This window comes from Dipodomys merriami, unplaced genomic scaffold, assembly GCF_024711535.1.
Source record: "Dipodomys merriami isolate MVZ:Mamm:240054 unplaced genomic scaffold, mDipMer1.0.p SCAF_42, whole genome shotgun sequence".
Taxonomy (NCBI): Eukaryota; Metazoa; Chordata; class Mammalia; order Rodentia; family Heteromyidae; genus Dipodomys; species Dipodomys merriami.
The window spans coordinates 1,812,109-1,836,954 of record NW_027205826.1 but is presented as its reverse complement, the minus strand read 5'-3'; the positions used below and the strand labels follow the sequence as shown (position 1 = coordinate 1,836,954).

General features: G+C 53.3%; 2 protein-coding genes, 1 long non-coding RNA gene and 3 other non-coding genes across 8 annotated transcripts; 4 read left to right on the top strand and 2 right to left on the bottom strand.

The window, feature by feature from the left end:
- Positions 1–84: 84 nt before the first annotated feature.
- LOC138807306 (uncharacterized) lies at positions 85–4,996 on the top strand. 2 transcript variants are annotated; one of them, XR_011366119.1, is made up of 5 exons: positions 85–169; positions 647–809; positions 1,391–1,484; positions 3,283–3,364; positions 4,659–4,996. It is a non-coding gene; the product is annotated as an uncharacterized lncRNA (long non-coding RNA). The 2 variants fall into 2 exon arrangements; XR_011366118.1 differs by having other exon boundaries at positions 1,388–1,484.
- LOC138807521 (small nucleolar RNA R38) lies at positions 1,056–1,133 on the top strand. The gene has a single exon (XR_011366189.1). It is a non-coding gene; the product is annotated as a small nucleolar RNA R38 (small nucleolar RNA).
- LOC138807519 (small nucleolar RNA R38) lies at positions 3,079–3,161 on the top strand. Its single transcript, XR_011366187.1, has one exon. It is a non-coding gene; the product is annotated as a small nucleolar RNA R38 (small nucleolar RNA).
- On the top strand, positions 3,554–3,627 carry LOC138807520 (small nucleolar RNA R38). The gene has a single exon (XR_011366188.1). It is a non-coding gene; the product is annotated as a small nucleolar RNA R38 (small nucleolar RNA).
- A 1,034-nt stretch (positions 4,997–6,030) lies between the features above and the next one.
- On the bottom strand, positions 6,031–22,999 carry St6galnac2 (ST6 N-acetylgalactosaminide alpha-2,6-sialyltransferase 2). 2 transcript variants are annotated; one of them, XM_069992931.1, is made up of 9 exons: positions 22,831–22,999; positions 17,953–18,013; positions 13,970–14,144; positions 13,219–13,387; positions 12,738–12,876; positions 10,819–10,922; positions 8,977–9,060; positions 7,613–7,712; positions 6,031–6,829 (listed from the first exon to the last, which is right to left on the bottom strand). In XM_069992931.1, the coding sequence occupies exons 1-9, from the start codon at positions 22,953–22,955 to the stop codon at positions 6,662–6,664; spliced, it is 1,125 nt and encodes a 374-aa protein (XP_069849032.1). In that variant the 5' UTR covers positions 22,956–22,999; the 3' UTR covers positions 6,031–6,661. The 2 variants fall into 2 exon arrangements, with proteins under 2 accessions (XP_069849032.1, XP_069849031.1); XM_069992930.1 differs by lacking the exon at positions 22,831–22,999 and having other exon boundaries at positions 17,953–18,304.
- LOC138807305 (testis-specific serine/proline-rich protein) lies at positions 9,056–9,960 on the bottom strand. Its single transcript, XM_069992933.1, has one exon. It carries the CDS (start codon positions 9,943–9,945, stop codon positions 9,061–9,063), a length of 885 nt encoding a protein of 294 aa, XP_069849034.1. The 5' UTR covers positions 9,946–9,960; the 3' UTR covers positions 9,056–9,060.
- Positions 23,000–24,846: the final 1,847 nt, after the last annotated feature.

Below are 24,846 nucleotides of genomic sequence, written 5' to 3'. Positions count from 1 at the left end.
TTTCCCATCAGCCCTTTCTCCTCCCATCGCGAGAGCTCCGCCGAGACCGCCCGGGAAGACACCGCGCAGGCGCGCTCTCGCGCTCTTTCCGAGGTCCGCCGCGTGTGGAGGGTCATGGCGGCTCCTGTCTGCGCGGCCCCCGCCCGGCAGCCTCAGGCCCGTGGTGGTGGTAAGGTTGTGGGGCTTCTTGGACACGGCGCTGGCTCTCTCGCCCCCGCACTTCCTCAGAGGGGAAATGGCGACGCCAGGCTCTGTTCCCTGCTCCGTCCCCGGCGTGGTTGGCGCGTCTGAGGCCGGGTGTGGGGAAATGGCTTCCGGGCGGCGGGACGCGGCAGCTCGCGGCCCAGGCCCGCTCTGGGCGTTGTGGGGACTCCCCCCCCCCCCGGGGGAGGGGTGCTGGCGGCCCGCGCGCCTACCCCACCCACGTGCTCGGCGTGGACGCCCCCGTGGGGGGCGGATGGGGGGGATGGGAGTCGGGGTGGTCGGCCCCCTCTTCGTCGCGTTCACGGGTGCGCCTCGGCTCCCCGAGGACCCCCCCCCCCCCCAGCCAGTGGTTGGTGTTTAACCACTACAAGGAGCAGAGCGGGGTTGTGGACTGGAAGTCTGTAGCTTTAACACCATCCCCTTTCCCTGCACTGCCTTGAAGGTCTTTTGGCATCTGTTGAGAAGATGGGAAGCAAAGCTCCAGGTTCCACCTTAAAAAGTGATGAATGGACTCAGAAGAACCGGAAGCGGGTGGAAGCAAGACTTCCTGTGGTCACCTGCAGTGGGAAAACAGATACGTCTTGCATGGTCTAGCTCATGCTAAAGTATGTTCAACTGCATGCATGCATGTTGACACCTTTGGGTACTATTAGGGGAAGAAAATTAGCCAGAATGCTCAGTCTCAGGTTCTTAAGTCTGAGCTGCTAAGACTGGGGAAGGGGTCCACCTGTGTAATTTGGGGCCGCTAGATGTCACTGTTTAAAATCAATGAACGACACTGTGCAGACATTGGATGAGGGAAAACTTGGAAGAAAAGTCTGAGTTGGGTGGCATTTAGGGGCTGTAACTGGTTGAGCCAGGGATAATTTGAACTTATCCCTGTCTGAGAAGATGTTTTGTGTGAGGAGTTCTGAGTTACTGAGGCTCAGCCTCAGCGTTTTTTTTTTTGGTGGGGGTGTCTGTGGTGGGACTTGAACTCTGGGGCCTCAGCTCAAGGCTAGTGCTCTACCACTTGAGTCACAGCGCCCCTCCGGGCTTTTTCTGCTTATATGGTTCTGAGGAATCATATGCAAGGCAAGCACTCTACCACTGAGCTAACTTCCCAGCCGGAGGCTTCATTTTTTTAACATGTATTTTGAGAATAAATGCCTTAAGACTGTTAGAATGAATTTTTTTTCCCCAGAAGGTGTTGGCTGTGGATTTAGAAAAGTCACATGAACATCCATCATCTTGAGAATCCATTATCAGCATGAGAATCTTTGATGACATTTCGGTGTGTGGTAAGATTTTTTTAATGTATTTTTTAGTTCTTTCATAGAGTTGCATAGCTTATGGTCCCCATTATCTAGCTATTTGTCTGTTAGATTTGGGGATGTGCTGAATTATGATCCTCATGGTAGGAAAGTAGTGTGATAAGGAAAAGGATGGATTTGAAAAGGGGAGGAGAATGAAAGCAGGCCAGGACATCAACCAGATCAATTTTAATGGAAGTTAAAAGGGATGCCAATGAGGAGGGTCAGGAGACACAAGTGGAATGTCACTGGAGGGTTGCTGGAGTTTCAGGAAGTGCCTTGAGAGTTCCTGGTAATGGCCTCTTTCCTGGAACCTGTTTTGTGGACTGCCAGTGGAAGCTCTCAGGTGCAGTCACCTGAGGTGGGTGGGCTTTCATACGTAGATTCAGATTCCACGGGAGAGTTTCTGGAAGGTGGAGCAACTTTGCCTTAGGAAAAGGGCAAATTCCAACAGTGGAATTCCTTGAGCTTGGTGCCTGCCTAGCATTCTTACAGACAGCATTGAACTCAAGGCCACACTTCTACTTTTTGCTGGTTAATTAGAAGTAAAAGGATTTGTCTAACTGAAAGATAAGTTGTTTTAGAAAAAGAACAAATGTCAAAAGAGTTGAGGTTGAGAAACCAATGGGAACTGCATATTATACTAACCAGAGACCCAGCTCTGGTCTCAACCTGCTGTCTGATAAGGGCACCAGCTGCTGGCTGTGGCCAGCCTGAGAGCAGGTGCATAGGAACAATTTGATGATTTGATCTGTTTTTAGCTCAAGGATTTTATTACAGCAAGATTATAATGTTGGCTGGCTATTTTTAAGTAGCTCTTAGGATGAATCTTTAATCCTCTGTCTTAAAAAAACCATACTAGATTTGCTTGGTCTGCAGGGTGGTTCTGTGCATGCAAATGGGTGGTGACCTTGTATAACATTGTCATGTGCTGGCAGCAGGTACTGGTTGGTCTGGCTTTCAGTAGGCCAGCTACAATGACCAGTAACCTGCACAGCCTTATGCACTTCACTCAAATGCTACAGAGATTTAAATCCATACCTGTACACAGCTCAGACACTGCTAAGTATTGGGATAGGGGCTTTTGGTTTTTTGAGTCAGGGTCTCATCGTAACCCAGGCTAGCCTTGACTTTGCAAGCTGGCCTCTGCTCGGTCGCTGGAGTTGAGGTGACCCTGTGACAGGAACTCCCATGTGCCAGGTCTGGACCTGATACATCTAGGTAGCACAGTTCTTACCATGGAGGGAAAGCCTACACTCAAAAATAAGGTTGACAGGGTTGGTTTTTTGTTTGGTAATGGGGGTTGAACTCAGCCTGGGCACTGTCCTGGAGCTGAATAGCTAACACTACCACTTGAGTGAGCCACAGCGACACTTCTAGTTTTCTTGTGGTTAATGGGAGGTAAGAGTCTCACAGGATGTTCCTGCTTAGGCTGGCTTTGAACTGCCATCCTCAGATCTCAGCCTTCTGAGTAGCTAGGATTACAGGTGAGCCACTGGTGTCCGGCAACAGAGTTTTTTATGAAGGGAATAAAGCACAGTTTGATAGAAAATAATGTTGTATGCTGGCAGATTGCCAGGAGCCAAGTCTGTGATGATGTAAAGTTATCCCTGTCTGAAGGCAAAGAAAGGCCTTCTGTGTGGAATATGGATATCTGAGACTTCGCTCCCTGGCTTTGCCTCCTGCACAATCTAGGCCTGATTTTAAAGAAAGCTAGGTACTTACTGGTCATCTCGTAGCCGTCTCCTGAGTAAGTTTTTCTTTGTCACATCTTCACCCTCTCCAGGTGCAATTTTCAGTCTGAGTTTCTGGGACTGAAAAGGGAGCTGTGGCAGCTACCTGGACCCATGATGGAGTACCCCATGCACGTAAGGAGAGCCCCTGAACCAGGAGAGCCCCTGGGGTCCATGGCTGTGCTGAGTAGAGGGGGCACTTTATCAGAGTTCTTTCTTTTCTTGGCCAGCTTCCTGACCTTAACTGCTTTGCCCGAGGCAAGTGAAACACTACTCCTATTTGGAAGCTTTATATTTCTATCTTTTGTGTCTCTGAGAAGCCCCACCAGCCTGTGATGCTCAAGTTATCCCTGTCTGAAAATCTCAGCTGAGGGAAACTAATCTATTCTGAGGCTTGAGGGGTGTGGGTGGCTTCATGCTCCAGAAGAGATGGGGGCTTTAAGTGGGCTCCACAGGGCGGGTGGGTGCCCTGCAGAGACCCTGTCTGGTGTGTTATCACTCTAAAACACCAAAGATCTGGTTGTGCCTCTGTCCTGGTTGGTGCTTTGGGGCACAGGCTGAGTTGGCAGGAGCAGGCTAGTCGCAGACTCCTTGTGTGCTTGTACTGAGAGAGTGCGTGTCACTTATTTCAGGAAATGAATGTACTCTTTGACAGGAATGTAGGAAGTGTGCCAGCTTGTGGAGTGAGAGAATGTTCAGTGACTGGCCTTGCCCTGTGCGGCGTCCTGACGCTTGCAGGAGGTCAGTGTGTGGCTCTGGCAGATCTGTCTGGTTTTCAGGTGCTTTGTTAACAGCACCAGGGCCCTCTGAGTGTAGCCTGGTTCCTGTCTGATTGGCATGCCTGGTGTGAGGCTGCTCCACTGGCAACGGGCTGGCATGTGAGCAAAGTAGCATGGGAGGGTGGAGTGGGGTTTGTCTTTTTTTTCCTCATTTAAATGCCAGCCTTGAAGTGAGCACAGATAGCTGGGTCTTTTCAGTGGAAATGGATACAGATTGTATGTTTTGGTTTGGTCACAAAGGAAGTTGCATTTGGGGTGAGGTTTATTGGTCTGGGACGCTCCCTAGCAGCTTAGGGTTTGCAAGTCAAGCCAAGTGAGAAGGTGGGTTAACAGTGGGGCAGCTCTTTGTACTTGTCTGGGTGGATCGATGGCACCACAGAACACACCCTCAGGGAGGGAAATAGACCTATTTCTGCTCGTGTCGTGGGAGAGCTTTTCTGGCCACTTACCAGAAACTTATCCCTTCGGCACCATCTGCTTAATGAAGTAATCTTGGAAGCTCAGCAGCCTGCACTGAGACGTGATCAGGAACAGTTCTCCCCCAACGATACGTGCCCAGTGAATAGTGGGAAGAGTGAATCCTGAATAATTTATCCTTTAGTTTTGAGCCATTTAGTTTGTTATTTTAAATTTCTCCTTTGCCTTTCCAGGCCCATCTCCCTGCTTCTGCTGTTTAAAACAACAAAAGTTCTTTCCAAGAGAGTCACTTAAGAGTTGGAGAGGGGTAACATCAATCAAGTATTGTACAAGCCTTGTTCAGCTAAGTGACCACAGAGAATTGACTGATTCAAGAAAACCTTGGGCAGTTGGTGAATTGGGGGTAACAGATCATTCAGAAGTGCAGTTTGGGTGCGTGGATATCATCTCCATGTGTAGCTTTGAAGGAGTGTGACCCATGGTGACCTAGTACCACCTCTGCATTTTCTGAGTAGTCCACCTGTGGCTTGGGTTTACACTTGGAAGTACAAATAAAAAATGTTTTAAAACATTTGGCATTGTGGATTTGAGATTGAGACGCATTATTCTGTGACTTGGAAAACACATAGTTTACCATAATACTTAGTCCCAGTTAGAGAACTTCATGTCTTCTACTTCTTTTAAAACCTGAGATTTCACGCCCTACTGATGGGGTACCAACCTGCAGACATTAAACTCGCAACGTAATGAAGCCTTGTTACACTGTCCAGTGGGAAAGGCAATGATTGGGTGAGGGCGGGGTGGGCTTCCTCACTCCAGGACTCATTATGGAAGGGACTAGATACCTTGTGTATTTTCACAACTGACTACATTCAAGTGTTCTGGCAGAGGGGCTGTGTGTGATGAGCCCACCAGCAGAGGCTTTACCTGACCCCTGCTTTTCTCTAATTTCTGCCCTCCAGGGCAGCAGGATGCTGTTTTCCCCCAAATAGCTGCTTTAGTAATCAAAGCCCAAGTGTCATGTTGCTCAGCCGTGTCTGGGTTTCTGAAGTGCTGCTGTGTCTGGTGACTGAGTCCCTCCTCATCCTCCCAAACCAGTGCCAGAATCAGAAGCCAGTTCCTTGGCCTTGGTGGATTGCTGCCTTGGGAAGCTGGCCAGCCGCTGGGGAGGCCCTCAGGGTCTAAGATTTTTTAAAGTCAGCTAAGAGGCCATAAAATTAGGAAACTGCCTGTTAGCTATAGAAGCTCACATCTACTGAAGCCATGCTGGGGTCAATACCCAGTAACAACCAATTAAGTGACAGAAGGCGTCATCTCTGATGGGGCTTCTATGGCATGCAGGTGTCAGAGCGCTGACCTAGCACCCGTGCCTCCCATTGTTCTTAAATTTTTTTTTCTTTTGCCGCACAGGGCGGGGGTTGGGGGAAGGGGGCAGTGGTGGTGGCAGGATGCATGGTCAGGTTCCTGTCTCCCTGGGCTGTGTCATCCTGCTATCTGTTCTAAGTCCCTTGTTAGAATTTGATCATAAAACTCCATGTTTGACACCCTGTGCTTTCTAAGCTTTACTCTACGTTAACCAACACAAAAGAAGACAATGGTCATTGGTCGTTTATGCAGTTCTCTACTCTCAAATCAAATTCTGCCTCTCGCTTTCTCATGGGCAGAAGCATGTTTCTCCAATGGATCTTCTGTTCTTTATAGGTGTCCTCAGCAATTGAGCTACTTTGGCGTTTGGGGGGGGCTTGATGGGCCAGTGGGAGGGTTTGCTGGAGAGTGAGCAAGCAATTTGCCCGCGCTGCTGCTTGATCTTGGTTACCAACAGAACCCTGCCTGGTGTCACTTGCGTTGTGAAATTCAGTACCAACAATTGGCTTTGAGCTGCTCATCTGGGGTTTTGTCTGCGCCTTGTCAAGGTCACTGTCACAACTTGGGAGTGGTAATTTCCGTTTGGGAAAGAGTCCAGTAGAGCAGTCCGCTCGCTCTTCCCTTGGACAAAGTGGGGATGACTGTCTAAGACCCAGAGAAGAGTTTTCTCTCAGGAGCCTAAGACAAGGTGGGTGGTGCTCCAGCCTCCAACAGGCTTTGACGGCACTTGGGAGTCTGTCTTCTGTTGTGAAGGAGGAGGTGGTCAAGGGGGACAAAGCCCCTTTCAGAGGTGGAGGAGTCAAAATGGCTTTTGGCCACTTGGGACCAGAGTTACAGCTGTGTGAGAAGCCAAACACTTGGTGTTTGGGGATCAGCGTTGGTACAGCCAAAGGATGCCGGCCTCGTGCAGGTCCCGCCACAGGGCAGCCTCCAAGGGCAGATCGTGGTTCCCATAAAATATCAATGGCTTCTTTTCTCGTTCGAAATAGTGGTCAGAATAGTTCTGGTAGTTGCTTGTGATGAATCCGTAGGCACTGACCTGGACACCAAGACAGTCAATGGTTAGTGTGTAGACAGGCGTGACATGAATTCAGAAGGATACATGCCAGCGCAAAGAAACTCACAAGCTCGCCCTGGCCTTGCTCTCTACATGGTCCCCTCAGCTGGCTGTATGACCTCATAGGAACTTTGACCTCATAGGCCCTTTACTCTCACTGAACAGATGCCATAAAGAGGGGAAGAAAGTAAATGCATCCTGAGTTTAGACCTTGAGTATGACTTCAAGGACGGAAGCCAACAGCCCATTACAGCCTGACTCCAGCTCCAACAGTGACAGCTCCAAGTCTTGCATTAGAATCCAGGAAAGCGATACAGCCTGAATGGCATTTGGGTCCACTCTCAAGCTGGCTTTTACAGGGGCTCAGCCTCTGAAAACTACTGCTCAACCTCTTCCCACTTCTACACACCAGAGGAACACATCCTATCCCATAATAGTAAAGCTTTGTAAACCTCGGCTATATAAAGGCGGTCCTTAACCCGGTTCTGTTGAGATTTTGCTTTTAGAAGAGCAGTCTGAAAATGGGCTCCTTAAACAGACCATATAGCGGAAAGGCAGAGAAAGCACTGGGACAGGGGTCCTGGCCCCGGCCCATTCTTTAGAGGCCTCTGATGGCCAGTGGGCATGTGAGTGGACAAGGCACCCTGCTGCTGGGGAATCCTCTGCCACCTATGTGGGTGGCAGGCCTCAGGGAAGGAAAATGGGGTCAGAGTTCCTTGTTCCCTCTGTTCCTTTTGGCTCCTGAAAGAGAACACCACCTCCTACCTGGTCACAGGTATGTAAAGCGGTCAGTAGCACAAGGGCTCCAGTACTAGGCATATATATGTTTCCAAAATTTGTGTTAATCAACTTTGATTTCAAAAACCTGGAGGCAAAAAACAAACAAACATGAAACCTAAGATACTCAGAGGTCAAATACTAGTTAGTTTGGTAGGTCTAAGTTTACAGTGAGTAGCTACCCATTCGAATACATTTGAAAATCATTCACAAACTTCTGGTCCTTCGATCCCAAGCCATCCCCTGATTCTGGGGAAACGCCAAGTGAACTTAAGTGTGAGGATATTTGGTTGAAATAAACTGTGAGAAAGGAACTCAGTGAGGTCTTCCCTGCTTTCTCCTGCCCTACAACATCTTTGCTGTTATTACTCTGAGGCACACGGTTCACAGTGACCTGGAGAGAAACCTGTTTCACCCCACATCTTGACCCAAGCAGGAATCTTGAACGAGCTGCTCAGGTCCTGGGCTCTCTGGTACGATGATACCTACAAGTCCCTAGCCTTAGACCTGCATTCGTGGCCAGGCTTGGCCAGGCCGGTGTCCCCTCAGCTCCCCAAGCCTGTTTGTTCCTCTGCAGAATTGGGATATAATGGTGCCAGGTTCCATTTGCCAGCCCTCTTTACCACCTCCTTGTCCTGGGGTGAGTGCATGTGCGTATTTCTGTGATCTATAGCAGGGTTTCTCACCCATGGCACTATTGATGTATGGGATGGGATAGTCCTTTGGAGTGAGGTGTTCACCAGAAGTCCTGGCCTCTGCCTCCTATTCCCTGTCCAGTCTCCAGACAGGACCAGATGCCACCCATCCCACCTCTATGTCAAGAGGGAGGGAGGGCAGGCTGTTGGTTTCTCAGGTGGCCTTGTGTTGGCTGGGTTTGGGCTTCCAGGTAATGGCACTTTGCTCCAAATACCCACTCCTGCTACTCACCCTCTAGCTCCCGCACACCAGATTCTGCCCTGGTGAAAGTTCCTAGGAACTAAGTGTGTATGGTTTATTCTGACTTTCCTGATCACTAAGGCATCACCTCATCAAGCAAAAAATCAAATAGATGAAGAAACCAAGTGTAGTGCTCAAGGGGTGTGTGTGTGTGCACACACACGCACGCACACCAGTCCAGTACTAGGGCTTGAATGCAAGGCCTGGGTACTATCTTCATGGACTTTCCTGCCCAGGCTGGCTTTGAACTGTGATCCCCAGATCTCAGCCTCCTGAGTAGCCAGGATACAAGGGGAAGCCACCCACCAGTGCTTGGGTCCAGGAGCTGATGCAGGGTGGATGTGGACCAGGGTAAGCACCAGGAGGCTGGCCCTCCCCCGGCCCCCCTTGCCTGCCCCTCCTCCCTGCCTTGGTACCTCTGTGTCACGTAGCTGATGAAGGCTGGATGCAGGAGCTTGAATTTTCTGGCAGAGGCTTCTGGTCCAAAATAGGTGTGCGGCCTAGGATCCACGATAGAAGTGGACGGAGCGCCCAGGGCTGTCGTAGTGCATTTGGGAGGGCAGGGGGAAGGGGGTGAGGCGCCGCGTGCGGTAGGGCCGAGGCTGGGAGTAGTAGCGGGAGAAAGGCGTGTAGAAGGTGGCCGGCAGCACGGTGGGCACCACGTGTGGCTTTCCGCCCACCAGGACGTCGATGGGAGGGGAGTAGGTGAGAGAGGAGGGGGGGATGAACAGGGCTGGGGGGGTGGCGTAGGAGCAGTTCACCTGGGGGAGGTGGGGGGGCGGGGGGAGCAGGGGAAAGTAGAGCGAGTCTGGAGGGGGCGGAGGGGGAGGGGGGTCCTGGGGCTTGCAGGGGAAGGGGCAAGGGAAGCACTTGGTTTGAGGGAGTGGGGCTGTGGGAGGCTGGAAGAACGGAGGCTCCTTCATGAAGCGGGGTACGTAGGGGGTGATGTAGGAGGGGATGGACCGGACAGGCCCGATGTAGGAGGCCGAGGTGCCAGGGCTGTGGGAAGGGGACCTGGACGCGGTCACAGAGTTCCCCGGGGTCAGGGAAGGGTTCCGGGAGAGAGGCTTTAGGCCAGACTGGGAGGGAGATTTGGAGGCAGGGGGAGTGGGACCTTGGGAAGAAGCCCCTCGAGGCACGTGTTGGACATGAGGGCTGGGAGACAGGGAGGAAGCCCTGGAAGAGGGCTGAGAGGCATTGGGGGTGGCAGGGTGAGAGGCATTGGGGGTGGGAGGGTGGGAGGTCTGGCGAGAGGAAGAGCCTCGGGTCGGGGAAGGGGAAGGGGAAGGGGCTGCGCCTCCAGCAGGGATGACAGAATGGTTGGATCGGGACTGGGAGGGGGATTGGGTGGGGGACGGATTGGGGGTGTGGGAGGGGGAGCTCATTGGTGTTGAGGAGGCTTATGGCCACTCGGTGTGTCTGGGGCAGTCCCCCCAAGAGCCCATCCCCACGCGTGTCATAGAGCCCATCCTGAGTTCTCATGACCAACAGTGGCATTGGGAGCAATTGTTGGGTAACGCCAGGGCGGGGGTGGGGCCCGGCTGGCCCGTGACACAGGACTGGGTTTTGTGACTCCGTCCATAAGGACCACCCTCCCAAACTGCTTTTGGAGGGGGTGGGGGTGATGCCCTGAGAGCCCTGAGTGGAGGCTGCTGGTCTCAGCCACAGTGGGCACAGATTCCTAAGCACCTGACCCAGGAACAAGGCATGGGGACAGGCAGGGAGCAGATTGAGGATAAGGATCACACAACACTGGAGCCGGGGCCACTGAGCAGGAAGGTGGGAGAGAAGACAGGGGGCCTTTGTTCTGTCTCTCAGGAGACTGCGCCAGTGCTCCTGTCTCCTGGGCAGAGCCTGGGGAGCATGCACACCTGTTACCACCTCCCCCATGAATGCTACAGATACTGTCCCGACTCATAGCTTCTAGAACAATGGTCTCCAAGGCCAGCAAGAAAAGGCCTCTGCTGTGGCTGGCTGTGGCTTTGAGCAGCTGGAGACAGCAGCCTGAAGCTAAAGCACCAGGCCTGTTCACCCCATTCAGAAAAGGGGACCAGAAGGGACACTGGACTCTTCCCAAAGTAGGACAGTAGACACTGTGCTTAATGAACACATTGAGCCATTGAGCAATGATTGACTTCTTGGAAATTTTCTGATCTCCACAGCGCTTCCCTCCCCTCCCCCCACCAGAGACTGTGGGAGCCACCGCGGGGTCACCGGCCTGTGCCGCAGCCCAACACCACCACCTTTTGGTGACTCACCTGTCCCCTCTATCAGGGCCCTCAGGGACAGGGACTCCTAGAATGGCTGATCTGAGCATCAGGTATTCACGGATGCCCGCGGGGATGAAGAGATACCGTAGGTCCTGTTGTGTCAGAGAAGGCCACATTCATGCCTTGCTTTGACAGACCAGCCCTCCACTGAGTTTTTCCTGTCCCCCCCTCCTCCCTAGTCTGATTGGGGAGTTCCCTTTCATGCCATTTCCATTTCCACTTTGAGCAATTGTGGTAGTTTTTTGGTGTTTTATGTTTTGTCGGTCATGGGGCTGGAACTCTGGGCCTGGGCGCTGTCCCTCAGCTCTTCAGCTCAAGGTGAGCACTCTACCACTGGAGCCACAGTGCCACTTCCGGTTTTCTGGTGGTTTATTGGAGATAAAAGTCTCACAGACTTTCCTGCCCAGGCTGGCTTTGGACTGCCATCCTTAGAACTCAGCCTCCTGAGTAGCTAGGGTTACAGGCGTGGGCCACCGGCTCACAAACCCTTTGGAATTCCTCTCTAGAAGAGGTGATGTCTACTTGCCATCTTCTTGGGTATGAACTGGCTGTGGTGACTAAGATATAGAATTTTTTTTTCTCACAGAAATTATAGAGCCAGGCACCAGTGGCTCACGCCTGGAATCCTAGCTGTTCGGGGGCTTGAGATCTGAGGATTGTGATTCAAAGCCAGTCCTGGCAAAAGTAACCAGCAAGAAGCTGGGAGTGGAGCTTTAAGTGGTAGCATGCCAGCCTTGATTGAGAAAGCGAAGGAACAGGACCCAGGTCCTGAGTTCAAGCCCCAGTGGCTGACCGTATGCAGCTACCAGAAACACAGTGGTGTACGGCTTTGTGGACTAGGTCATAAAAGGCACCACAGCTGCCTTGCTGTTTGTCTCTTGGTCCCTCGAGAGGGACTACTTGAGAATAGCCTACAAGAGGTCAGGATGTGGGGGCTGCATCATGGCCACCGCTCCAGCCTTCGATGATAGACACCAACCACCTCAGAGCTCCTGAGCCAGAACCATCTTTGTTAAGTCACTCCCAAACACCTGACTCCTGAAGTCATAATATGTGATAATATCCGTGACTTGGAAGTGTTTGTGTGTGGGTGTGCACATGTGTGCAAGTGTGTGTGCTGGTTCTTGGGCTTGAACTCGGGGCCTGGGCACTGTCCCTAAGCCTTTTTGCTCAGGCTAGTGCTTTACCACTTGAGACACTTCCAGCTTTTGTTTTTTAATTTGTTAATTGGAGATCAGAGTCTCATAGAACTTTCCTGGCCAGGCTGGCTTCAAACCATGATCTTCAAGACCTCAGCCTCTTTTCTGTTGTTGTTGGTTGTGGGGCTTGGACTCTGGGCCTGGGTGCTGTCCCTCAGCATTTCAGCTCGAGGCGACCACTCTACCACTCAAGCCACAGCACCACTTCTGGCTTTTTCTGCTTATGTGGTGCTGAAGAATCGAACCCAGGGCCTCATACATGCAAGGCAAGCACTCTACCACTGAGCCACCTTCCCAGACCTCAGCCTCTTGTGTGGTTAGGATTATAAGTGTGGGCCACCGGTGCTGATCTCCCTGGAGAAGCTGAGCGCTCTGGGGTGGGCAGTCTGGATTTGAACCCTGGCCTATGCTGACTTTCCAAGTCAAAGACACTGGAGTTTAATCTCCCAAGCAAAGTGGGGTTCACAGGGCCGCCATCAGATGGCTGGGTCTTCATCAGCACTCAGTAGCGAGTGGCTATTCCCCTCCCCGGCCCAAAGCAGGCCTGAGCTGCCTTAAAGGACAAGGAACCCTTGACCAGATCTGCCTCCAGGCTCAGCGGTCCAAGATCCTGCACTACTCTTCAGCAACTGGCTAAGGAAGGATCTGGGAGCCCGGGGAACATGGCCCCCACTGCCCACCACAATGGCACACCACGTCAGGCCTCACCTGTCCTTGAGGCACAGAGGTGAAGCCCAGGTGCTGGTAGGAGATGAGGGAGTTCTTCATTGTGTTCACGGTGAAGCCATAGAAGGAAGTCTTGGTGCCCACGTCGTGCTCGAAGCCTTTAATGACCGCTCCATTGAGCCTGCCCAGAGCAGAGGCTTATGGGTATCTTTGCGGCTATGCCGCTCAATCACCTCCACGGGTCAGGCAGAGCCCCAGTAGCCTCCGTACCACTTGCTGGGCCCACAGCCCGATCCCCACTCCCTCAGCCCCCAAGGGACACCAGGGTGGCCCCCTCCTCCTGAATCCCCTTTCCTCTGGGCCAGTGAGCACTGTCCTCAGAGCTGGCTAAGCATCCGCCCCATCGCAGCCGTGGCGCCGCCTCCAAATCAGTGCCACCTGGGCCTGGCCTTCAGGGCCAGCTGAACGGGGCTCCCCACCAGCTCCTGCATCCCACTCCGCCCAGGGCCTACCCCCCTCGGACCTGAACACATAGTCGTGGGCATCGATGTTCGGGCCCTGCCCAGATCCGTTCAGGATGCCTCCGTTCCCCACCACGGCACACCGCACGCAGCCCGCAGGTGGCTTCCTGGGGGTGGCTAAGAGCCTGGCGCACTCTGAGCTGTTCAGAAGGCTCAGGGTGGAGGCAATGGCTGTGAATGAGGACCAGAAGCAGCCCTGAGGGCTGGCACCAGGGCCCTCGGGTCCTTCCTGCTGTGGGCTGTCTTTCCCAGTGCCCACCTAGCGCCCAGGAAGCAGAGCGGTTTGGCAGAGAAGGGGAGTCAATGGGCAAAGACAACTGAGAAAAGCCTGCTGGCTGGGGGGTGGGCGGGGGAGAGGGGGGCCTGGGGCCCCAGCTGGGCTTGAAGAACTGGAATAACTAGTTCTCTCAAGACTGCATTGCAGAAGAATCTGAGGCATGAGGTGGTGTGATGTCTCCATGGTAGCTCTCGAGGTCCTGTGTGGATGCTGCTTGGCCTCTGTCCTCAGCCACTGTTGGACACTGGACCCGGCCGTGCCAGGGAGAACCACAGGGCCCCAGGACCCTTCCCGGAACCCTGGGGGCTTGAAGGAAGGATGTGAAGCAAAAGGCATGAGCTCAGATGTGGGGGGTGGGGAGCCCCACATAACTGGTGCAGTGAAGGCAGTCATCCCTGGTCCAGCCTGGGGCCAACAGCAGGTAGAAGGGGTGCACTGAGTCAGAAGGCAGAGGAGAGGCAGGGGAGAGGCGTTACCTTGCTGGGACAGCCCCTGCCAACTGTAGGGGTCTCCACGCCTGCTCAGGTGGTCCCAGAGCTCTGGGGTGAACAGGCCCCCCCACAGCAGCACTGGTGTGGAGAGATTAAACAGCCCCCGGAAGCGCTGGTGACGCTGAATGGCCAGGGAGAGTGGGCGCTGGCAGGGCTGGTTCTGCGGGTGAGAAGAGGGGGCTGAGCCCTGTTATGTGGGGGGAGGGGGAGCCCACAGACCTCACAGGACAGGTGGGGGGGAGAAGAGCCTCCCTTCCCCCTTCCAGCCTGGGGCCACCCCTGGGTCTGCTGGCTCAGGTCAAGTTTGTGGCCCAACAGCCAGGTAGGTGGGCATTAGAGAGTTTTCTGGACTTAGCCAGGCCAGTCCTTTCTCTCCTAGATGCCAGCCAAGCTCCTCTAACACTCGAGAGCGACCTTCGGGTGCATGTATTCAGTCTATTGAGCATCACCCCTCCCCAGTCTCTCCTCTCCCACCTGGTTTGCACATAAAGAATCCTCCCAAAGGATTCTGGGTTAAGGATCCAACCTGGAGCCAGTTTAGCTCAGGAGCTCTGCCTTCATCAGTGAGGCGTTCCCTAGATGAGTTTATAATTTAAGGGCATTATTGGGCAGTTGTAGAAATGTGTAGAGGTGAGACCTAGGTCCCCCCCCCCCTGTTTCTCTCTCCCCTGACGCAGGCTGTCTGCTATAATGTCAGTAATGTTCTCCCTCAGCTTAGGTCTCTGAAACAATGGAGTCACATGACCCACGTCTGAAACCTCAGAAGCCGTGAGCTGGAAAGACAACTTTTCCCCTTTTAGCTATTTTTTTTTTTTAATCAAAGAAAAAACTAGCTACTCAAGTGACCTGACTTAGAAACTGGGTCTTTGCAGGTGTCCTTGAGGCCTCTCTGGGCCTAGGCGGTCCTGTGATGATGGAGGTAGAGACTGGGGTGGTGCACCTGCACACAAGGAATGTGTGGAGCCCCCAGAAGCTGGGATAAGGCAAAGGGAGCTAACTCAGAACGGGGTGGGGGGGTGATCCTGCGAGCACCTTCGAACAGCCGGAGAGCAGATGCCTGCTGTTTAAAGCCCCGATCTGCAGGCATTTGTTCCACCAGCAATAGGGAATCCAGAGGCATGGAGGGAGGGAGGGAGTCTCCAGAGGCCCCAGCCTAATCTATTGCTTCAGTATTATCAGAATTAATATCAGAATCTCACAGAGCCTGTACTAGTACTAGTACTAGTACTTCTGAACAAAGCCCGTTGAGTAGCGGTCAGTCAAAGGGGAGAGCAAAAGAATTTCTGTTCAGCTATTTCGGCTCTAATGTAATGTATGAATGTCTAAATTTACCAAGGTTTGCAAAATTGCAGTCAAACAAGACTGAGCTGGCCACCCATGACTCACACCTGTCATCCTAGCTACTCAGGAGGCTGAGATCTAAGGATGGTGGTTCAAAGCCAGCCCGGGCAGGAAAGTCCTTGAGACTCTCATCTCCAGTAAACCACCAGAAAACCAGAAGTAGTGCTGTGGCTCAAAGTTTTCTAGCCTTGAGCAAAAGAACTCGGGGACCATACCCAAACCCTGAGTTCAAGCCCCTGACCCTCCCCCCCCAAAAAAAGCTGGAAGTGAAGCTGTGGCTCAAGTGGAAGCAAGCTAGCCTTGAACATGTAGGCCCCGAGTTCAAGCCCCTGGACCAGCAAAAAACAACAACAACAACAAAAACAAAAAACAACCCCTCCCCACAGGATTAGCCCACCAAAACCCCCCAAACAAATCAAGACTAGCTAGATGCCATGGCTCACACCTATAATCCTAGCTACTCAAGAGGCTGAGATCTGAGGATCAAGGTCAAAATAAATGCAGGCAAAAAGCCCATGAAACTCTTACCTCCAAGTAACCACCAGATAGACAGATAGATAGATTAAAAATCTTAAAAACAGGGGCTGGGAAGGTGGCTCAGTGGTAGAGCGCTTGCATTGCATGCATGAAGCCCTGGGTTCGATTCCTCAACACCACATAAGCAAAAAAAAAGCCGGAAGTGGCATTGTGGCTCAAGTGGTAGAGCACTAGCCGTGAGCTGAAGAGCTGAGGGACAGTGCCCAGGCCCAGAGTTCAGGCCCCACAACCGGAACCCCCCCCCAAAAAAAATCTTAAAAACAAAACAAAAACTCCAAAGTGCAGCTGTGATTCAAGTAGTAGAGTGTCAGCCTGAGCAGAAAAAGCCAAACAGGAGAACAAGACTTTGAGTTCAAACCCCAGTGCTGGCATGAAATAAACACACACAGCACAAACCAGATAGGGAGATATGTCTGTTGGCATCAAGTAGCTTGAGGTTGAAAAAATTTTGGGAAACAAAGATGACCTGTTCCAGGCACTCAGAAGAGGCAGCCTGCTGGCCAAGTGTCCATTAGCTTCTGTTCTTGCTCAGTATCTGCACCTTTGGCCTTCACTAAATTCTTGTATGCACCGAAGTCTTTTCTCCTTGAGTCCCTGAGACTCAGGTCACATGTTCCAGTTCAGCCTCTTGGGAGCTGAAAACAACTCTAAGCCTGTGTTAATCCTTTATGGGTCAGCAGTACACAGAGCTGGGGTGGCCCGGGAGGGGGAGACCAGGCCTCTATCCCAGGACCAAGGCAAGGCAGGGGAACTGCTCCATCCACCAGCTAATCGTCTGGGATGGCTACCTCCTAGCTCTCCATTCCAAGAGAACGTGGGTAAGAGCTGTGCAGGTATTACTTAGGGTTGTGGGTTAGAGTCCTGAAGTTATTGAACCTTCTGAGCAACAATGCAACATCTGGCCCGAATTTGGAGATAATTCTCCATAGTGAGTAGTTTGAATGTGATTTATAGTTAAAAGTCATTTCTAGGGGTAGAGTGTAAAATTCACCTGCCCCCACCCCCTTTTTTTTCAGTTCTGAAGTTGAACTCAGGGCTTCAAGCTTGCTGGAGAGGTGTTCTGCCACTGGAGCCATACCTCCAGCCTTTATTGTTCTGGTTATTTATTTGCCAGTCCTAGGACTGGAACTCTACGCCTGGGCCCCGTCCCTGAATTCCTTCAGCTCAAGGCTAGCGCTCTACCACTGGAGCCACAGCTCTACTCCCAGCTTTTTCTGTGATTAGCTGGAGATGAGAGTCTCACAGACTTCCTGCTTGAGCTGGCTTTGAACCGCAATCCTCAGAGCTCGGCCTCCTGAGTAGCTAAGGATTCCAGGCATGAGCCACCTGCACCCTGCTTGCTCTGGTTAATTTTTTGAAATAGGGTCTCAATTTTGCCCAGCCAGCTCCAGGACTGTGATCTTCCTATCCGTGCTTCCCACTGTAGCTGGCTGACAGGTGTGTGTTGATATGCCTAGCCTTTTCTGTTGAGATGAGAGTTGAGATTTTTTTTTTTTGGGGGGGGAGGTGGGAGGCAGGAGCCTGGACTGGCCTGGATCGTCTTCTTTTTTCTATCGGTCGTGGGCCCTGAACTCTGGGCCTGAGCGCTGTCCCTCAGCTCTTCAGCTCAAGGCTAAGCACTCTACCACTTGAGCCACAGTGCCACTTCCGGCTTTTTTCTTTTTGCTTATGTGGTGCTGAGGAATCGAACCCAGGGCCCCATGCATGCAAGGCAAGCGCTCTATCACTGAGCCACCTTCCCAGTGCCCCTGAACGCTTCTTAATCTCAGACTCACCTATAGCTGACAGGACAGGTGTGAGCCATCAGCTTCTGGCTCTACTTGACCAATTCAGGTGCAAACTACCAAGAACTTTTCCATTGGCTAGACCCCAGCAGAACTTACTTATTCGTCCTTCTGTGCTTTAGGAGTAAAGGATACCCTGGTGGTTGGGTCTGAGGTACTTCAAGCTTATCAGCAGCTCAGCGTGGCGCTCCGGACCACTCAGACTCAGCAATATCAAGAAGATGTTCTAGTGTGCTCAGCTCTCCCCTCCTCCCCCCACTAACCTGAGGATGTGGAAAACTGCCATGGGGTGACTGAACACTGTACCTTTCCGGGCCCAGACTTCCATGTCTTGGTTTGAAAGAATGCTTGAGGTGACACGATGTGCCTGGAGGACATGGCAGGAATAAAGCACGGGTTTGGCTTGGTACAAGCATCCCTGGGGAACGGCACCCCACCCCCGGGGAAGCTTCTGGACTGACTCCCTTGGCTCTGGGGCTGACCAAAAATAGACACCATTTGGTGTCTTTTTCTATTTTTTTCTATGTTTCTTGCTGATCCTGGGGCTTGGAATCAGGTCTGGGCGCTGTCCCTGAGCTTTTGTGCTCAAGGCTAATGCACTACCACTTGAGCCACAGCTCCACTTCTAGATTTTGGGTGGTTAATTAGAGATCAGAGTCTCACAGCATCTCAAAGCCAGGGCTGGCTTTGAATGGTGATCCTCAGATCTCAGCCTCCTAAGAAGCTAGGGTTACAGGCGTGAGCCACCACCGGCACCCAGATGTCTGTTCTTTTGACCTTTCTGTTTCCACTTTCTAGTCTTGTCCAAATCTATTTTTTTTTTGGGGGGGAAGTCTGGTTGTGGCGCCCGAACTCTGGGCCTGGGCGCTGTCCCTCAGCTCTTCAGCTCAAGGCTAGCGCTCTACCACTTGAGCCACAGCGCCACTTCCAGCTTTTATTTTTTGCTTATGTGGTGCTGAGCCATGGAACCCAGGGCCTCATGCATGCAAGGCAAGCGCTCTACCACTGAGCCACCTTCCCAACCCCCCCCCTTTTTTTTTTTAATGCTAGTCCTGCAGCTTGAACTCAAGACCTGGGCACTATCCCTGAGCTTCTTTCGCTCAAGGCTAACACTCTTATCACTTGAGCCCTAGTGCCACTTCTGGCTTTTTCTGTGTATGTGGTACTGAGGAATCAAACCCAAGACTTCATGCATGCTAGGCAAGCACTCTACCACAGAGCCACCTTCCCAGTCCTCTTGTTCAAATCTTTCAGCACGTAAAATACTAAGTACTGTCACAAATGAGAGAAACCCCTCAATGAGTGAGAGAAATGTGAAATTCACAGGAGCAGATAAATGGTTAAAATGTGAAAATATTAAGCAAGAAAGACTGCTGGCCCTGGGTTTGTGACTGTGGGGGCGCGGGAGTTGTCGAAGTCCAGAGAATGAGGTCCTCTGCGCGTGCCCTGCTCCTGCAGCTTTTTCCTGGTGGAGGGCTGGAGGGCGTGGCTTTGTCTCCTGACTCTACCACTTGCTGGCAGAACAGTCTCAGTGTCTGCATCTCTACAATAGGACCAAGGGGGTGCTGGGCTCCTCTGTCACTATTGTTCCTGAATGAGGAAGGCAAAGAACGTCTCTCTGACTGTACATTCTGGAGAGGTGTAAGGGACTCCCGATTCTGAAAGACTAAGCAGAGGCCCCCACTGTAGGGTGGAGGGACAGTGAGAAAGAAATAAAGCTACTGAACCATCCAAAGGCAGCTGTTACGCCAGCAGCCACAAGGAAGCAGGCGGCAAGGACCTGGGACCAGTTCTTTGCAAAAGCCTCAAAGGCCTCTTGTTGGTGCTGAGACGAACTCAGGTGATCTGACTCACTGTGGTTTTCCAGGTTTCCTGAAAGGGCTTGGAGGGGCAGCGGGTGGGAAGAGCAGAGAACTGGCCCACCTGTCACTCACAGAGCCCTGAAGCCCCGCCCCCTGGTGCACCATGACCCTCTCCCCAAGAAGGGGGGGGGGTTTGCTCAGTGTAGGCTGCCCAGGAGAGCCCCTGGGAACAAGTCACTGTTCCCTGCCACCCCAGGAGATTCTGATCCATGGATTCCAATCCCACCTCCACCCCCCACCCCCACCCCGCCCCTGCCAGGTAAGTCCAATGAGCACCTGGCTGAATGGGGCAAACTTTAGACCACATGAGAGTCTGCAGGGTGGGGAGAGGGAGGAAGAAGGTAGATGACAACCAGGACTCTGCTCCAGTTCCTCCCTCCCTCCCTCCCTCCCTCCCTCCCTTCCTTCCTTCCTTCCTTCCTTCCTTCCTTCCTTCCTTCCTTCCTTCCCTTCTTCCTTCCTTCCTTCCCTCCTTCCTTCTTTCCTTCCTTCCTTCCTTCCTTCCTTCCTTCCTTCCTTCCTTCCTTCCTTCCTTCCTTCCTTCTTTCCTTCCTTCCCTCCTTCCTTCCCTCCCTCCTTCCTTCCTTCCTTCCTTCCTTCCTCTCTCTTTCAATGCCAGTGTTGGGGTTTGAACTCAGGGCCCCCATGCTTTTGCTGGAATTTTTTGCTCAGCTGGCACTCTACCACTTGAGCCACAACTCCACTTTTGTATTTTTGCTGGTTTGTAACTGAGATCCTCAGATCTCAGCCTTCTGAGAAGCTAGGATCACGGTGTGAACCACTTAACATAGTGTTTTTTTTCTTTTTTTGTCAGTTGTGGGGCTTGAACTCTGGGCCTGGCCGCTGTCCCCTACGCTCTTCAGCTCAAGGTGAGCTCTCTACCACTTGAGCCATAGCACTACTTCTGGTTTTCTGGTAGTTTATTGGAGATAAGAGTCTTATGGACTTTCCTGTCCAGGCTGGCTTTGAACTGCGATCCTCAGATCTCAGCCTCCTGAGTAGCTAGGATTACAGGTGTCAGCCACTGGCGCCTGGCATGCATAATGCCTTTTTGATAAAACTAAATTTCCTCAACTGAGGTTATATTGTTACTGACTTGGGACCCTTTTGCAAAATGTTAAAAATAGATTGTAACTGACAGCCCTGTGTTAACCCTTATCCCATCTCTATTAAAACAATCAAAAAAGAATTCTAGCCTGGCCCTGGTGGCCCTGACACCTGTAATCTTAGCTACTCAGGATGCTGAGATCTGAGGATTGTGATTCAAAGCCAGCCCAGGCAGGAAAGTCCATGAGACTCTTACCCCAATGAACTTCCAAAAAGTCAGAAGTAGAGCTGAGGCTCAAGTGGTAGAGAAATGGCCTGAAGCAAAAAAAAAAAAAGCTCAAGGATAACACCCAGACCCTGAAGTGTGAATTCAAGCCCCAGGATAGACAGGCGCGTGCACGCGTGCACGCACACACACACACAGACATGAAAGGAACAGTTCTAGAAATTCTCCTGTCTCTGAGGAGCCCTCATGAACCGTGAGTAGATTTCGGATTAGACTCTTCTCCAGTGCCGTGAGAGCCCCCTCTTTGGGCTCCTCAGACCCTGTCCCAGCAACTCTTCCTGAACTGTCCTCAGGCTTCCTGGCAGCGAAGCCGGCTGGCACTACCCAGAAGGCCATTCACCTCCCATCCTGCTTCATACCTGCGCTAAATATCCACCTACTCACCTACCTGCCCTGGGAGGCTGTCCTGACCTGCCCTGACCTGCCCTGGAGTTGAAGCTGTAACACAAACACACAAACATCACCGAGGAACAGCAGGAAATGGACAGGTTCCTGAGTCATACTGATTTTGGGGAGAAAGAGAGAGAGAGGGGGCAGAGGAGAGAGTGGAGAGGGGGAGAAGGAGAAAGAGGAGGAAAAAGAAAAGGAGGCGGAGGAGGCAGAGGAGGAAGAGGAGGAGGAAGAAGAAGAAAAGAAAGCTAGCTTTGTTGAGACAGAATGGAAACATCCAAAACTGAATATAAGTTATCTTAGGTGTTTTTAAAAGAGGGGACTAGAGCATTCTTCCTTCTAAGACTCAACTTGGCCATTTGCAAATGTGTTATGTCTGATTTTGCAACTTGAATCTGTTCTTTGACTTGATCGCTTCCCAGTTAGCTACTAATTTTGCTTTCTTCCCCCTATACCTGGAGCCTGGCTGAGGGTGCACATGTGCAAAGTGCTCGGTAGGGAAAAGCGTTGTGAGCAGAGACTTTTTAAACCTGAGGAGTTTTTCCCACCTCCCAAACTCAGAATTGGGGTGCAGCTTGGCTGGCCTGCCAGTTGAAGTAAAGTGAAATCCTCTCGAGGCTTCTTTGGGAACTGCAATGGTTCCCTGCCTAAAGCGGACTCTTTGGCTGCCCCCCTAAGTGCACAAATGAGAAGTGGGTACCAGGGCACACTGGAGGGAGCAGAGCCCGGGAGGAGTCAGCGCAGGGTGAGAGGGAGACCCAGAAGCTACCTCGTCTTCTAGGAGTCGCGCCCTCCCCGCTGTACCCACATCATGCCTTAAAAATAGATTGTCCAGGGCTGGGAAGGTGGCTCAGTGGGTTCGATTCCTCAGCACCACACACACAGAAAAAGCTAGAGGTGGCGCTGTGGCTCGAGTGCTAGCCTTGAGCAAAAGAAGCTCAGGGACAGTGTCCAGGCCCTGAGTTCAAGCCCTGGGATTGCTGAAATACATACATACATACATAAACAAATAGATTGTCCACGCGGAGTGCCGGCCACTGGCTGAATTTGTAGGTTCGGGATGCAGGTTGGAGCTGGGCGCCGGCAGCAGCGTGTTCAGCCGCGGCGCGGCCGGCTCCGTGCGGTTCTGGTTCTGGTTTTTGTTTTTAGAGCTACAAAAACCAGCCTGGCGGGGCGGGCGCGGGAAGCTGGGGACTGGAGGACGGTGCTTTGTTCATCAGCCGGTGACCGGTGGTTTATAGTCATGCGGATGGGGGCAATCACGGTGTGTGCGCGCGGAGGGGGGGGGGTGGTGGCGGGGACGCGGGGGTCAGGCCCCACGTGGGGACCCGAGGAGCCCGGGGAGCTCTAGGGTGACGCGGGCGGGAGCTCCGGGGACCGAGGGCCGCGGCCGGTCCCCGCGGCGGGCCATCGCCGAGGGGTCTGCGGCCCGGGACGCAGCGCCCTCCCCGCGCCCCGCGCCCCGTCCCGCGCGCCCCCCGCGCGCGCCTCTCCCGGCGCAGCTCCATCTCGTCCCGCGCGCCTCTCCCCGCAGCTCTCCCCGCCCGCGTCCCTCTCCCCGCAGCTCCCCCCCCCGCGCCCCTCTCCCCGCAGCCCTACCTGGCTGCCGAGCCGGACCTCGGCGACGTCTCCCCCGCGCGGGAGTACAGCGCGAGGAGGATCCCGGAGCCGCCGGCCGCTAGCAGGAGCAGGAACCGCAAGGCCCGGCCCCGCGGGACCCCCATGAGGCTCGGGCGGGGGTCTGGAGCTCAGTCCAGCGGATGGCGGTCCGGGCACGGAAGGCCGAGGCTTGGGGCACCGGGCAGGACTCCCGGAGGTGGCCCCGCCCCGCCCCGCCCGGTCCTGCCCATGGTGCTGCCCACGGGCGCCTCCGCCTCGTCCCCGCTGGGCCACCCGAGACCCGGGCGATGGGGCCCCAGGCACTGCTGGCCCGGACCCTTCCCGGGTGGTTAGGAGTGAGGGCCGTGTGCGCGCCTGTGCCAGTCCTGGGGTTTGAACTCAGGGCCTGGGCACCGTCCCTGCGCTTTTGTGTTCAAGGCCAGGGCTCTATCCCTTGAGCCATAGCTGCACATCTGGTATTCCAGTGGTTAATTGGATATCACAGTCTCACGGACTGTCCTGCTGGGGCTGGCTTTGAACCGCGATCCTCAGAGCTCAGCCTCCTGAATAGCGAGGATGACAGGCGTGAGCCACCGCCGATACCTGTTGCAGCCCCTGCCGTGCCAGGAGCTGGCCACGAGTGAGCAAAGGCATCGACTCCAACCCTCGGGGCTGCAAGTACTTGCCCTTTTACTTGAGGAAGTGTTTTTCTTGGCTTTGGGCCTGGGGGCTCATGTGAGGGAGTCTGGTAGACGAAGGTTGTTTGGAAGAGAATGAGGCAGGACGTGCGGTGGGTCCCGGAACAATGCCATGCAAGCATTTGACAAAGATGCAAAATGTATATAGCTGAGGCTTTGCTGGGATCAACAGAGTTGAGCTTCAGCCTTCTGGCGTCTTCTTCTCAATCCCCTTGTCTCTCAGGAGCCCAGCTTCAACTTTGCACCTTGAAACCTACACCCTCAGCCCCCAAGGCAGCCCAGCCTCCTCCTGCCTCCTTCCCTTAGGAGAGTCGATTCCCTGCCTGTGACCAGGGCCTGTCCTCAGCACCCCATGGCATCCCTCCCTCAGATCTTCCAGGGCCTGCAGCCTGGTCCTCTCAGCCAGGTGGGGGTGGGGGGATGTCCTGGAGTAGGGGGGTCTCTGGGTCAGCATCCCACCCACTCTTTCACTAACAACCCACATCCCTCAGCTCCCGCCTTCTGCCCAGCTGAACTACCACAAGGATTCAAGGCTGACCTCTGCTGGTGCTGCCGGCACCAGAACAGAAGAGAACCTCACAGATTCAGGCCAGCTGGGTGCCCCACACCGGCATTGCCTTGCCCTACCAAGCTCCAGCTCTTGCCATGCTTGGTAGTGATTCTAGAAAGAGTTTTTTTCTTTTCTTTTCTTTTTGTCAGTTCTTGGGGCTTGAACTCTGGGCCTGGGCGCTGTCCCTCAGCTCTTCAGCTCAAGGCAAGCATTCTACCACTTGAGCCACAGCTCCACTTCCGGTTTTCTGAGTGGTTTATTGGAGATAAGAGTCTTACAGACTTTCCTGCCTAGGCTGGCTTTGAACCATGATCCTTAGATCTCAGCCTCCTGAGTAGTTAGGATTACAGGCGTGAGCCACCGGCACCTGGCTAGAAAGGGCTTTCTCCCCCCCCCCCCCCCCAGCCTTCTCTTGTCTCTGCTATACCTTTGAGAAAATGGGGGAGCATCATGAGTGAGCTTCAACTTCCATAAGCATTTGTCAGGAACTAGGGAAGGGCCTGAGATGGTCTCGTTGGTAAGTAACCAACGGGTGGAGCCCACCTCAGCTCCGGGCAAGCTGGCTGAAGACATACCATGTCTGGACTGGAGACCAAGGACGGAATCACTCTTGGTCTGGCAAGCCACATAGGCGTCGGGTTCGGGGTCACTTCTCCATGATGGTGAGGTGCAGGCTGTGGGGGTGGGGTGGGGGTGTGCTCACACAGGGGGGCCGTAGCCTGGCTGACAAGCCTGAACCAAGGGACATCAAATGCTGCATGCAATGCT

What these genes read in the sequence shown, in the direction of transcription:
- LOC138807305 (XM_069992933.1), bottom strand. Translation starts at nt 9,945, where the DNA reads ATGAGCTCCCCCTCCCACACCCCCAATCCGTCCCCCACCCAATCCCCC.
- St6galnac2 (XM_069992930.1), bottom strand. Translation starts at nt 18,144, where the DNA reads ATGGTGTCTATTTTTGGTCAGCCCCAGAGCCAAGGGAGTCAGTCCAGA. An exon ending in GCAGGGGCTGTCCCAGCAAG is followed by an intron (nt 13,388 to 13,969) that starts GTAACGCCTCTC and finishes CCTCATTCACAG; the next exon opens with CCATTGCCTCCACCCTGAGC. An exon ending in CTTTACATACCTGTGACCAG is followed by an intron (nt 6,830 to 7,612) that starts GTAGGAGGTGGT and finishes CTTGGTGTCCAG; the next exon opens with GTCAGTGCCTACGGATTCAT.